At 54.2% G+C, this 14,562-nt stretch overlaps 1 protein-coding gene and 1 non-coding gene across 5 annotated transcripts in view; both read right to left on the bottom strand.

Annotated features, from left to right (window-relative positions):
• Positions 1–1,211: 1,211 nt before the first annotated feature.
• CD276 (CD276 molecule) overlaps positions 1,212–14,562 on the bottom strand; it is a 49,288-nt gene continuing 35,937 nt past the window's right edge. For all 4 annotated transcript variants that reach the window (XM_066342596.1, XM_066342593.1, XM_066342595.1 and 1 more), the window contains 8 exons: positions 12,835–13,176; positions 12,356–12,670; positions 11,429–11,767; positions 10,968–11,264; positions 6,843–6,977; positions 5,720–5,761; positions 4,315–4,350; positions 1,212–2,534 (listed from right to left, as the gene is read on the bottom strand). In XM_066342596.1, coding sequence (XP_066198693.1) covers positions 2,512–2,534; positions 4,315–4,350; positions 5,720–5,761; positions 6,843–6,977; positions 10,968–11,264; positions 11,429–11,767; positions 12,356–12,670; positions 12,835–12,883 — 1,236 coding nt within the window. In that variant the 5' untranslated portion in view covers positions 12,884–13,176 and the 3' untranslated portion in view covers positions 1,212–2,511. The remainder of the gene's footprint in view (positions 2,535–4,314; positions 4,351–5,719; positions 5,762–6,842; positions 6,978–10,967; positions 11,265–11,428; positions 11,768–12,355; positions 12,671–12,834; positions 13,177–14,562) is intronic.
• LOC136377963 (small nucleolar RNA SNORA48) lies at positions 9,256–9,393 on the bottom strand. Its single transcript, XR_010746561.1, has one exon. It is a non-coding gene; the product is annotated as a small nucleolar RNA SNORA48 (small nucleolar RNA).

Raw genomic sequence — 14,562 nt, 5'->3', positions numbered from 1 at the left:
CATTCATACCCATTCCATAGAGGGGGCAAACCAAGATTCAGGCAGCTTGTTCTGGGCCATGGCACTCTACCTACAAACTGGTCCTGGGAGTGGGAGTGTGCAGCCTGGACTGCAGGGATGGAAAGCCCTCCTGTGCGACCCGCACACCATTGTTGGCAGCATCCCCTTACCCACCTCCATGTCCAACCCTCACAATGATCCTATGGAATGAACTACTATCATCCCTCCTTATAGGTGGGTAAAGCCCAGTGAGGTGAGCAAACCCAAGGTGGGGTGGGGGAAATGAAGGCAGAGACCCTCCTGGACCTTTTGATTCTAACACCAGTGGTGGTACATTAGGCAGGGTGACCGTCTTACTCACTCCCGGGGTCATCTACTTTATAGCAAGTGCCTCGATCAATAAAGAACATCACAGACATTTCAGAAGAGGACTTGTTGCCCCTAATTAATGGATAAGAAAATAAAGGTTCAGAGGTACAAGGGACTTAGTCACAAGTTAATAGTGAAAACCAAGAACAAAAGTCAGGCGTCCTGACCCCCGGTGAACCCTGGCTCCTCCTGCTGCCCCTGCACTGCCTGGTGCTGAGACTCAGTGGCCCAGGGGCAAATGATTATAGGGCCCTCCACAGGCTATCCCCACCCCACCCGTCCCTGAACCGGGCCCTCTGCACTCCTGTCTGCCTGCCATGTTCCCCTCTTTTTTTCAGTCTTTGGAGGTGGAAAGTGGTGAAACCTTCAGCCCTACTTTTCATATGAGTAACACCCTGCTCTGGGTCACCGGGCAGAAGGAGGTCCTGGGCCTCTGACTCAGGCCTGGTGCCCACTCCACTGTCAACCAAAACAGGACTCCTTCCCTGATGTCAGCTCCTCACTGGGTCCCAGTTTTCCCATCTGCAAAATGGGCCATCAGCAGAGGTCCTAAACCAACATAGGGGAGGAGGCTTTTAAGACAAAGAAATCAGGGGCTGTTTTAGGAGTGGGCAAAGTGCCACACAGTAGCCCAAGAGCCTGGCTCTCCGCACAGCCAACTTCACTTTTCCAAGAGGGAAACTGAGGCCAAGGAGGGGCCACATGGCTCTGAAGACCCAGTGCTGTAAGGGTGGTGAGAGAAAGGATATCTGATCACATGTCCAGGAGAGGGTCCTTCCCACGGAGTCCTGACACCCACCCCATTTCTACACACTTCGCAGAGAAAAAGCTTTCTACAAAGGCATTTATTTTCCCCCAGAAACACCCCCCAGCTAAAGAAATTCCTCAGAGTTCCACATTTAAATTAGAAATCCCCATGTCTTCTGTAGCTGTCAAAGGGAGATGTGTCAGTGGGGTACATCAGAACATCGTCAGAAGTTCACTCTCCCAGAGGCTGGGGGCCGGCCAGAGACAGGTCAGGAGCCGTCGGCCCCAGAATAGCAGCATGGTGGGGAGGAGGAGGGGCTGTATCCCCAACCCCAGTGGCCCCAGGTTTCGCCTTTGCTGGGCTCTTGGGGTCTATCAGGTTTTGGCTGCCTATCTACCTGCTCACCATGGAAAGACAGTTGGGGAACCATCAGCTTCTGGCCAGCGGCAGGGAGAGGCTCCCTCCCTCTGTCCAGGATGCTGTCCATCCCCACCACTATGGGCAAGCAGTAGCGACAGGGGTGGGGTTGAGGCACCCAGGTGGCTGAGAGCACAATAGGGAGCAAGGCCGGAGCCCCCCTGAGGGAGCAGCCTGCCTTTTCAAGGAGGGTCCCATATCTGACACAATGCCAATGCCCTGTGTGCTCAGTGGGCATTACTGGAATGGATAAACAAAAGGTGGAAAACACTGGGGGACAGAAGCTGCCCCCCAGAGACCCAGTGTGACCAGCATATGTTTCCTGGGGGGAAAGTGGGCAGAGGGGTACTCACAGGGCACAGCCCAGGACACCAGGGAGGAGACTGGACCAGGGGAGGTCCGTACGTGAGTGTTTCAGCAGGGCACTGGTGTGTCTCTGCACTGATGGGCAGGAGAGGCCAAGACCAGGGCAGGGCAGGAGAAGGCAGGAGGAGGCACCGCTGCACTCAAGCAGGCACCCAGGTCGCAGTGCCCAACCTGAGGGCATGGGGTCACGAGCAGGTCGAGGAAGGCTGAGAAGGGGGAGAACTAGTGTATCAGGACCACTGGAGAGAGGAGGCAGTGGCTGGCTGAGTGTGGCGTCTTTGGAAAAATAAGGCAGAGTGTCGTCAGAGAAGAAAGGCAGCAGCCAGATGTTCATGTGGCATGTCTGCTGGAAGAACAAGGGGGTGGGGTGGGCTGCATCATGTGTCCACAAGAAACAAGGCAGCAGAATGACTTGGGAGTCACGTCCATTGGAAAAGGGAGGCTGCCGCCGGTGGTCTGCGGATCGCATTCTTTGTAGGACAAGCAGACCCACTGAGGTGGAACCCATGTGTTGGGGGCAAGGAAGCCCCAGCCCAGGGCTCACACTGAGGCCCCAGTGTAGTCAGAGGTGGGGGCCCAGGACAGGGGCAGCAGCTCCTTGGCCCTCATGGTCAGGCTATTTCTTGTCCATCACCTGCATTTCATGACAGGAAAGGGGGAGAGGGAAGCATTAGGTACAGGAGTTCTACTCTTGGGAGTTTGCCAGAACCCTGAGCACAAGGTCACACACTTCAGGGTGGGAAGTGTGTGTGAGAGTGGCCACAGATGTCTGCCTAGGGGTCCCCAGGGCTGAGCACTGCCCGGAAGCCCTGAAGCCCCGAAGGACACAACGCAGGAGCTAGGCGTCAGGCAGACCACGAAGGGCATCTCAGTCCCCGTGGGTCCACTCACCCTAACACTTCCCTCCCAGCAGCCCTCTGCCTGGCACAGCAGCCCTCTGCCTGGCACATTTCCCTTCTCATCCCCCTGCCTAGCCCACTTCCCTCTGCTACAAGGAAACCCTTTCCAACTACCCTTTCCCACTCCTATGTCCCCAACAGCCACACTGTAGGGATTCTCCTTCCCCCTGGCTCCTTGTCTCTGTTCAGAGGTCACCCCATGGATCTGCAGCCCTGGCCTCACCCCACTCCCTGCCCTGAATGGAGCGTTTAGGAGGATGGGGCATGTGTTACCCAGGCCAGACCTCCCCATTCTTTGGGGGTCTGTCTGCCCTGGAAAGTAGCTCTACCTCCTGGGGACTTCCCCAGTGATTGTCCAGCAAGCCCAGAGGCTGGGGCCAGAGCAAAGTTAACCCAGGGAGGAGCACCCAGGAGCTCCAAACAGGGACCCAAGGTGACGTGAAAAAAGATTACAGGTTCCATAGCCTTTGGCAGCCAACCTTGACTTTCTGGGTGGAAGCCACTCAGATCTGGTGGCCATGTTCTCCATCAAGGAATATTTTGTTCAAAGTACACAGAAACACATGCAGAGATACACATATTTATATACAAACATACATGCAGAGATGTGGCTGTTGGTTACTTTCAAGAAGAAAGAATCTCAAACTAACCTCCAAGTGACCATTTCCCAACGCAATGGTTTTCAACCTTTTTACACACTCGGGGAATGGTGAAAACAGGCAAATTATTTCAGGGACCACTAAGGAAGAAATCACCCTGAGCATATACAACATCACTAAGATCTCTGGGTCTATGATCTTCATACAACATCAGGGTAGTTAACTCTTCCACAGACTGGCTCGAAATTTTTGGCAGACCGGTTTGCCAACAGGCGGTTGAAAAACACTGACGTAATGTAACCACTTGTTATGTGATAATGTTATAATATGGATACTAGTGATTACTAACATTTACTATCCAACTATGTACCAGGGGTCTGCCCAGCTGAAAACTGCACTTCCTAGTCTCATTTGAGTTAGAAATCACGTGACATGTTTCAACCAATGGGATGTAAATAAAACTGCTGGAGCTATTTCTAGCTAAGCCCTGAAAAAAAATGTACACACCAGTCCCCCTCTCCTTCCCCACACCCCCAGCTTCGGGGCATGGGTGCTGGAGCATGTTGGACTTGGGGAACTTTAGGTTCAAGTTGAAGAGGGCAGAAACCAGGTAAGTGAACGCTGGCCGCAGAACTTTGGTGGCCTTGATGTTACCTAATCTTAGACGGTTATAGGAGAGAGAAGTAAGCTCTTGTCCTGGTTTAGCCTGTCGTATCTGTGTCCTAAGAGAGCAGCGGGACCTTGGTTACTCTGCCCTCTGCCACTTCATGGAGGAGGGCTGCACTTCACCAGGGAGGGGTGATAATCACTTCCCCAAGTCCTCCCCGTCCCTACATACAGGTGCACGCCACACACACACACACACACACACACACACACACACACACACACAATCTCGTGCCACATGTGCCATTACCTTCTTTGCTTTCTGAGAGTTTCAGAGGCCGCAGGACTGCAGAAGGAAGAAGCAAATGTTGAGGGGAGGTGCGTACAGTGGTGGGGTTGAGGGCAGGGTAGGGAGAGAGGGACTAGGATGCAGAAACAGGAAATCAGGGGCAATATCACAGCACCAAGGAGGGTCCCGAGGCTGCTGCCCCAAGTTCTGGCTCCATTCTGTGGCTGGTGGCACCCCATGCTGGGCCTCAGTTTTCCATACCTATGGAATGGGAACCACCACCCTGCCCTCCTCTGAGCTAGAGATGCAGAGATGCACCAGGTCTGCCCCCAGACACAAATGTGGTGAACTGAGCAGCTAAGGGGCTGCAGGTAGCCTCAGATGGCCTCAGGACCGTATGGCACTAACCACGTCTCTAAGCCACCAGCTTCTTCCCACCCCTCACCCTTCTGTAAACTACATCTGCCTCAGAGGGTGACGAAGTTGGCCTGACCCCAGAGCTGTCTCCACGCCCAGACACCAAAGCAAGGAATTAACTGGCATAATTCACAGCAGTCCCAGGCGTCCATCTCCTGCCCTTGCTTCTGCCAGTGTGGGGAGGGAACTGGTGTCAGCTGGCACCATTCCAAATAGCTCAGCAGAAGCCAGAGGAAAGGCAGTGAGGCCACCATGGCCATGGGACACCAGTGCCTCCGCATCCACACATGCTGGGCTCCCAGTTGGAGTTCCCAAAGCACCATGACCTTTGCAAACCCGTTTCCTATCTAGTTACTCCAGAGAGCTTCAAAACAAGCCTCGGGCATCAGTGGGGCAGGATCAGGATGACATTTTACAGACAGGCAACTGAAACCCAGAGGAGCAAAGCACTTTGACCAGAGTTACCAGACCTCCGACCAGAATGGGGCTATCTTAAACCAACTGCCTAGTAACAGGGCTCCATGGTACTGAGGAATCTTTAGGCACCTGGTATGGTACTAGGCCATTTATAAACATTACCTCATCTCTTTAACCCACACAACCAATGAAGAGAGTCTGTTCGTATGAGGAAACTGAGACCCAGAGACGAGGATGCTGAGGCCCAGAGAAGCATATGGCCACTCAGCTTGTATGACCAGGAGCTGGAAATGAAACCCAGGCTGCCCATCTCCTGAGCCCACTCCCCTGCCCTTGTAAGCCACCAGATCCCACAGTACAGGGCCCCCAGGGGTGGAGCTGGCTGGGAGGCAGGTGAAGGGAGGCAGGAGGGGACGGAGCACTGGGAAGGAGCCAGGAGAGCCCACCTCCAGGCCTCGTACTGAGCAGAGACCACTCGCCTGGGTGGGGAGGCCTCTGTCCACACTCAAACCTCAAGCAGGTCCTAGTGTCCCCTCCCCTGTCCCCGTGTCCTTCCCTCCACCAGTGAGGCCAGCCCTGAGCTTAGACTCACCCGTCTTAGATCCTTCGCCATCCCCATCCTGGTCCTCAGCTCCTAGAAGAGCAAACAAAAGACATGCTCAGCTGCATTCTCATCACCGCACCTCCCTCCTGGGGGATGCAGGAGGCAGGCCTGACCTGTGGTCCTGTAGCTGCAGCCTGAGAGCAGGCAGCGCAAAGTACAGGCCTGGGACAGGATAAGGGGGCTCCCCCCGCAGGAGCCTGCCACTCACCTAGCCAAAGAGCAGCTACTCTGCTCCACCGACCCACCGCCTCTATCACCTCACCCTTCCACTCACTCCCCAGTGCAGTCAACCACCACCCTCCAACATGTCCACCCACTCCAGCCGTCAGCTCACCCATCCTCCCTCCAGCTAACCAGACACCACTGCACAGACATTGTCCGTCCTGAGCAGCCTCTTTTTGTGTACACACCCACCGTCCACCCAGCCACCACCAGATGTAACCTCTCACCATCTGCTTTCCTGCTTACCCAAGAAAACCCCTGTGAGTTGACCACTAAGGTCAACTCATCGCTCACCCATGTCCACTCCTTCACTCACCATGCCCCCATCAGCTTACTCACCAATGGGCAAGCCACCATCTGCCAATATCAGCTCACCACCTGCCGGTCACCAAAGTCAGCTATAACCACCCCAGCCCGGCAGGTGGCAGTGGCTTTGTCAGGCTCCGTCAGCTCCAAGGCAGACACACCCACTCACAGCATGACCCTATACCCATGAAGCATGCACACTTGTGCTAAATTCCCACACTCTACACCCACGCTCTCCCTCAAAAACATCCTTACTCATGGGACTTCCCAGTCACACTTGTTTGCACAGGCGCTCTCATCACCTGCTCACACAGTCAGCTTTGCACTTCCCCCCACTCTCTCCCAGTCACACTTGGGCACACATTCAACCTGCCTTATCTGCACACACACAGGCAGTCTGGCTCACACTTGTTCACACTCAAGACATACTCAGCCTCAAGACCACACACACACACCTGGCCCACTGGCACACCCACACTCAATCCCATCACTAGAGAGTGACACTCCTACTGATGTCACAGATGCACCAACATGTCCCAGGACACATACATGCACATGCACATGCACCAGCCTACCCCCTCACCTGTGTGCTCCTCTTCACAGCTCTGTTTGAGCTTCCTCCAGCACACGAAGCCCAGGGCCACCAGCAGCACAATGAGACAGATGGAGAGTCCAACAGTCACCCACAGGGCCTCTGGGGGGAACGTCATGGGCTGTCCTGGGAGGGGCAGTGGGGAAGATGGGGAGAAACCATCATCTCTGTCCCCATAGCTATGAGGATGTCACCCTCTGGCTCCAAGGTGTCAGCGAGGGACTCCCACCTCTCTGGGCCCCAGCACTATGCAGAGAGCTCACTTAAGTTCATATGCCTGCCCTGGTCGGTTGGGTCAGTGGTAGAGCATCGGCCCAGCTTGTGTATGTCCTGAGTTCAATTCCCGGTCAAGGCACACAGGAGAAGCAATCATCTACTTCTCCACCTCTCCCCCTCCCCCTTCACTCTCTCTCTCTCTTTCTTCCCCTCCTGCAGCCATGGCTCAACTGGTTTGAGCACATTGGCCCTGGGTGCTGAGGATAGCTCCGGGCACTGAAGGTGGCTCTGTGGAGCCTCTGCCTCAGACGCTAAAAATAGCTCGGTTGCAAGCATGGCCCCAGATGGCAGGTGCAGGGTGGATCTTGGTCAGGGCAGATGTGGGAGTCTGTCTCTGTCTCTGCCCTCCTCTCACTTGGATAATAAGAAAAAGGTAAAAAAATAAAAAAATTAAAAAAAGTTCACATGTTCCCTGCCCACTCACACACACACCCTCCAAACCCTGCCACAGCCCTGGCTGGTGTGAACGTGCTGCAATGGGGCAAGGCTGAGGAGTGTGCAGTTGGTGGTGCTCAAGAACCCATGGCTCCCTGCTGACATGAGGTCACGCTTCAATCTCTTTAGGGGGATTCAAGGACCTCGGTAATTTGGCTGCCGCTCACCCCTCCTCCCCTGGCCTTTGCATCTGTTTCCACCGCAGGAACCTCTACTCTGGCCAGACTGGTGTCCTGACCATTCTCTGCAGAGACAACAGGCTTCTTCCTCTGGCCTTCACACATTGCTGTCAGTTTCCCCTACCTGAAAAGGGCTCCCAAGCTCTCCACCTAGCTGAAATCCACCTCTCAGGAGGCTCTCCCTGACTACCCAACCCCACCTGCTGACCTGCCCCACCCTGGAGATCAGGATTCGGCCAACAACAGCTGTAGGCCACACCTGGCCACCCCGTGGCTTGCGTCTGTGCTGCCTGTGAGCTAGTGTTGGTTTTTCCATTTGTAAAGGGTTTCCAGAAAAATGGAAAAGGAGTAATAGGAGATGAAAGAGAAGGAGCAGCAAGAGCTGGTATGCGGCCCAGGGAGCCTAAAATATCTCCTGTCCAGACTTTCACAGAGAGTGTGTGCAGACCCTGTGTGTTGATGAGGGGGGGTACTGGGGGCACCAGAGCGAGGACACGTGGCAGGGGCGTGTCTCCATGAAACATCAAGGGCCTTTCTGAGCTGTCTCATGGTAGACAGAAGGAGCTGGGGTGCCCACACCTAGGTTGTTGGCAAGACGCTGTTCTGAGCACACCATTCTCTGGCCAAGTCCCCAGAGCGCTGCCAGGTCCACGGCAGAGGCCTTCGGGACAACACATCCAACCACAGACAGTGCTGCTGTCTGTGCTCTCCAGGCACTGCGAGCACCCAGAGCGTCTGCAGCCAGAGTCCGCAGCTCCTGCAGAAGGCGTCATTCATGCCCTGAGCTCCTCGGCATTGGGGGCCCTGACACAGACGTGGGCAGTTGTGACAGATGTCACCTTCAGCTGGCAAAGCTGGCAAAGCTGCTGCCCTGGACACTGGAAGCAAAGGGGCACGTTACCCCAGTCAGCAGGAGCGGAGGTGTCAGGAGGGCCAGTCCAGGACACACATGGAAGAAACCCCCAGGGAGTATAGGTGTCATCCTGCAAGGATGACAGAGCAGAGCCACAGAAATGCCCAGGGGAAGGGAGACTCTTCCTGTGTCCACCCCTAGCTGGTGCCTGGGACACGGGGCAGACTTGCCCTCACTCAGCCCATAAAGGACAGAGCAGGGCTCAGACCTGCACCCTCAGGCCCCATGTCCAGTGCAGGCTCCCTTAAGCCCCCTCCACTCAAGCACACTCAGCTCCACAGGCCTCCAGCATAGGGGGGGGGGGGAGGCGGACAGGCTGAATCCCAGGGTGTTTTACAAGACACAGAGCTGCCTGGAGCAAAATACAGGCCAAGGGCTCCGAAGTAGGCCAGACCTGCTCTAACAAAAATAGGAGGCTGGGTGTTGGGAAGGAGAGAGAATTAGACTGAGAGGCTAGAAGTTGAACTCTGGTCCTGGTTTCTCTGCTCACTGCATGGTGCTGAAGTCAAGTTCCACAGACACCCATGCATGAGTTTAGAGGGGCTAAACATCCTCAAATTTATTTATTTATTTATTTATTTATTTATTTATTTATTTATTTCCATGTGTCCAGGGCATGAACCAAGCAAGGGCACAGACCAAAAAACCAAGCTGGGATAAAACAAGGAGTTACTTTGTCCCTGGCTGATATGAGACAAACACCACCAAACCAGATGTAACTCTGCCGAAGTCAGGGACAAATCCTCAAAATTTCAATGCACACTATTCCAATTCTCAAAGAGGAACCTGACCTCTGGAAGAGCCAGGTGCTAGTCTGTGGCCCTGGTCAAGTTCTCTCTTCTCTCTGGGCTTCAGCCTCCTCATTGAGAAAATGAAAGCACTTTCCATGTTAGTCACTACAGTTTAGAGTAAGGATTTTTTCTTTTGTGTGAGGTAGATGTGCTTCCGGCAATCACATCTATACTGGCAAGCCCCTTCTGCACAGTGTGGCAAATATCCAACTCAGCCCAGTGTGCAGATTACCAGGCATTCCACCAGTCCTTCTAGGTCCTCCCAGCTCCCACCCGTCCCTGGAGAATCCCTGTGACCACTCCAGGCAGTCTCACATTCTTATAGTGCTCATTCTTTCCCGTAAGAAAGTCGTTGGAAAACTATTTCGAAGTTTTCCAGAAAACCTTCTCTTCTCTAAAAGGTTAAGGAGACCCCTCAGAATACCGGAGAGTCTGGGGCGGTGACTTCCCCACAAAGAGCATTGACCCAAGGGGCTCCCATCCTGGAGAGGGGCGGATGCAGGGAACACTGCCTTGCCAGAAGGAAATGCCTAAAATAGAAGGAGAAGTGAGCCTGAACACCTGGAAGATGTGTGAAGGCCACGTTAGGTCCTAGGATACTCAAGTGGAGGAAGAGAGAGACAGGAATAAGTCAGAGAATCCTGAGGTTCATGCAGCAGCTGGGGACCAGATGCAGATCTGGATGCGGGTGGGCTGGGGAGAAAACAAGACAGACCCTCCCCAGAGTACATGGAGAAGCCCCTGGGAAAGTTCAGTGTGTCCATGGGGAGGGACTGAGGGGTCAGACTGAGACCCAAACACATACGAAGACAGCCCCCCTTGGCTGAGTGTGAGCCTAAGCCTGCTCCACATGCCCAGGCACAAGGGATGCCCCTGAAATGGGCACTCAAGGAAAAGGATGTCTGTCTGGACTAGGATCCCCAAACCAGAGACTGTGGTGTCAATCTAGTATTTGACCACATGGGGGCAGCCGAGAGAGTCGCCCCGTCCCTGTCCCCCATCCCCCCACCCCCCTTCCGCCGTCTGTTGGCCTAGGTTAAGAACTCCATTACAAAAGGGCTGACTTTGATAGGGTTGCTAGGGACTGACCACCTGCAGAAGACCAGCTATCTCTGGGGGCCTCCGACTCAGAATGTGACCATGGATGCAGCAAAGTCTTCCCATCACCCAGATAAGTTCCCGAACACTCCCTCACCAGTTCTTGGGGCTGTGCCATGGGGCTGCCCTAGAACTCCCGCCCACATCTCAGATTCCGGGCAGAGACTTGGCTCCCCGCACAGGAAACCTAAGTGCCACCTAAAGTGCTCCTCAGAGAGCAAATATTACAAACGCCTCTTCTCGGCTCTTTAAGGTAAGTCTCTTAAGAACTTCTAGGGGAAAAGTTTAAGACACCTTTTCAAAATGTATGAAAATAGTTTTCCAAGTCGTCTGAGCACCCAGATGACCCTAAATTCCAGCCCATGGTCTAGGAGAAAAGGGGGTGGCTCCCTCCATCCTCCCCAGCTGTTCATCTGACCCTTACCTGTGACGGTGACGGAGCCGTGGGCGTCCTGCTGCAGCACGGGATTGCGCACCAGGCAGCTGTAGGTGCCGTTAGCACCCAGCACCACCTTCAGGACGCTGTGCACGTCAAACAGACCCTGCTCATTGGCCATCTGCGACGTGGTCACATTGCCCACCAAAGGCCCTCCCTGCCCATCCTGCCAGAACACCTCGGCCTCAGGGTAGCCCCGGGAGCTGGAGCACGTGATGGTCACTGTGTCCCCAGGCCGCAGGTCCTTGCTGGGCTCCAGGGTCATGCTGGGCTTCGAGTAGGGGGCTGGAGGGGCACAAAGGGTAGAGGTCAAGGCAAGGCAAGGGCAGAGGGGCACAGAGGAGGAACTGGTAGCCCAGGGCTATGAGTACAGGGGTCAGCACCAGACAGTGGGTATGGGGCTAAGTGAGGGGTGTGTCTAGGGGACGGAGCCCCCTTCTAATGCTCACCTGCCACCTGCAGGCTGACTGCAGCGCTGCCAAAGTCCTGTATGCTCACAAAGCAAGTGAAGCTGCCCTCGTCAGCCACGCGCACGCGCTGAAGCCTCAGGGACGCGTTGCCCTGCGCCAGCAGGTCCAGGAAGAGCGCGGTGCGGTTGGCATAGGCGCTGCCCTGGTCCCGGCCCTGTGTGAAGCTGTGTACCAGCTGTTTGGTGTCTGTCAGCTGCCAGATGAGGTTGAGCTGTGCCAGGCTGAAGCTGGGCTCAGTTGAGAAGGAGCAGCATAGGGTGGCATCCGTGCCCACCAGGGCCACCACGGGGTCTTCGGGGACCTGGACCTCCACCATGCCTGAGAGCAAGTTTGAAGAACAAGGGCAGGGCAGTAAGGAGGGTTGTGACCCTCCTGGCTACCACCCCACAGCCTCCTAGATCCCCTCCCCAGTCATCCCCAAGTCCTGTTCCATTTCTCCATTTTCTGCCCATACCCCAAAGCAGATAGAGACTCGGGACTCCCAGGAGCAGAAGCTTTCTAATCTGCTGACAAGAGTCACAGCACACTGACCTTAGCCTGACGAGCTCCATTCCACGGGTCAGACTAGGGGCAGCCTCCAGCCCTAGCAAGCCCCTCTCCCAGCTAGAACCCATTTCCCCTGCCTTCCCTTCATCTCTGCTGAGGTCTGAAGGCTTCTCCTTCCTCCTAGAGGTCTCCGGAGCCCTGAGTCAGAGACTGGAAATCCAAGAAGGCCTGTGACCATTGCCCTCACCAGGACCACCATAGTAAAGTTCCCCACTACCCACCCTGTTTCTCTTTTCCTTTTATTACTGGGCATTGCACTGTCTTGGGGGACTGAAAGTGGGGGGGTACATTCAGATTCCTGGCCCTTGCTGATAGGGCCAGAACTGCCCTCCCTCAGGGAGACATTAAAGAAAATAATACCTGCAGGGCCTTTGTGGAGTGTGACGGTGACGGAGGCGTGGGAGTCCTGCTGCAGCACGGGATTGCGCACCAGGCAGCTGTAGGTGCCGTTAGCACCCAGCACCACCTTCAGGACGCTGTGCACGTCAAACAGACCCTGCTCATTGGCCATCTGCGACGTGGTCACATTGCCCACCAAAGGCCCTCCCTGCCCATCCTGCCAGAACACCTCGGCCTCAGGGTAGCCCCGGGAGCTGGAGCACGTGATGGTCACTGTGTCCCCAGGCCGCAGGTCCTTGCTGGGCTCCAGGGTCATGCTGGGCTTCGAGTAGGGGGCTGGAGGGGCACAAAGGGTAGAGGTCAAGGCAAGGCAAGGGCAGAGGGGCACAGAGGAGGAACTGGTAGCCCAGGGCTATGAGTACAGGGGTCAGCACCAGACAGTGGGTATGGGGCTAAGTGAGGGGTGTGTCTAGGGGACGGAGCCCCCTTCTAATGCTCACCTGCCACCTGCAGGCTGACTGCAGCGCTGCCAAAGTCCAGGACCCCCATTGAACAGGTGAAGCTGCCCTCGTCAGCCACGCGCACGCGCTGAAGCCTCAGGGACGCGTTGCCCTGCGCCAGCAGGTCCGGGAAGAGCGCGGTGCGGTTGGCATAGGTGCTGCCCTGGTCCCGGCCCTGCGTGAAGCTGTGTACCAGCTGTTTGGTGTCTGTCAGCTGCCAGATGAGGTTCAGTTGTGCCAGGCTGAAGCCGGGCTCTGGTGAGAAGGAGCAGTGCAGCGTGGCATCCGTGCCCACCAGGGCCACCACGGGGTCTTCAGGGACCTGGACCTCCAAGGCGTTGCCTGGGGGTGGATTCGGGGAGGTGGGATGGTCAGGAAGAGGGACATTCTTGGCCTCCTTAGTCCTATATTTTTTCCAGGTTAACTCCAATGCCCATCCACCTGTCGTCCTTTGAGGCCTGAGACCTATAAGTAAGTGTATTGGCTACAGCCCTCATTCGGGCAACATGAACACAGTAAACACCTACTGTTTGCCTAGTGTGTGATATAGGAATGCAAGAGAATAGGACCAAAGTCACACCTCCACAGAGCAGACATTTTAATGGGAGAGACAGACATACTAGCACACACATTCTTATTAGTGTGTTATTAGGGACAGGAAGGAAGAAAACAAACCATTGGATTAGAAAGTAAGGTGGTAGCCTTTCAAACACTTGACAAGCAGGTACCAGTCTGTGCTGTTTCACTTCCCCACAAGTATATATTATCTTTCTAAATTGGAAAGCAAAGTCTAAAAAGAGTATACACTGAAATTTTAATAATGGTTTTCTCTGGATGAGGAAGGATCACAAGTGCTTTCTCTGTTTTCTTTTCTTAAATGTGATTAGTTTTATAAGAAAGAATGAATATCCATACCATTAAATACAGTAGTGAGGCATGTTGTTAGAGGCATTGAGCTGAGATTTAAAGGAGATGAAAAAGAGCCTGACACACCAGGGCCCTACTAAAGCGACCGTGTTCTGTAGGGTCAGCCCCTGCATAATAGGTCCTCCACTATAGTCATAGCCAGTCCTCACAGCCAGACAGTCTGAAGTCAGCCCCTCCCACTAGCATGCTGTCAAGGCTCAACTACAAGAGAAGGGCACACACAACCCACACAATGGACACACCTGGAACACCTGCCTCAGGTGACCACAGAGATTTTGCTGTGGATCCCCACAGGACATCTACTACATTAGGCCACTCTACTGATCACAGGGGATGTAGCAGCTCTAATGCACAGAAACAAACCCAGGGAGACTGACAAAATGAGGAGACAAAGAAACACATCTCAAATGAAATAACAAAAACAAAACTCCAGGAAAAGAACTAAACACAATGGAGACAAGCAATCTACAGATGCAGAGTTCAAAACACTGATTATAAGAATGCTCAATGAACTTAGAATTTAACAAAAATGAAAACAAAAAACACTTTTAAAAACACAGTAAGAAAGAATACAATAACTGAAATGAAGACTAGATGAAAAGGAATCACCAGCAACTTAAATGAAGCAGAGGATTGAATCAGCGATTTGGGAGATAAAATAGCAGAAAACACCCAATCAGAAAAGCAAAAGAATCCAAAGCTTGACCAGGCGGTAGTGCAGTGGATAGAGTGTTGGACTGGGATGCGGAGGACCCAGGTTCAAAACCCTGAAGGTCACTGGCTTGACCATGGGCTCATTCA

This window comes from Saccopteryx leptura, chromosome 6, assembly GCF_036850995.1.
Source record: "Saccopteryx leptura isolate mSacLep1 chromosome 6, mSacLep1_pri_phased_curated, whole genome shotgun sequence".
NCBI lineage: Eukaryota > Metazoa > Chordata > Mammalia > Chiroptera > Emballonuridae > Saccopteryx > Saccopteryx leptura.
The sequence above is the reverse complement of the archived record's forward strand: the minus strand, read 5'-3'. Positions and strand labels throughout refer to the sequence as shown.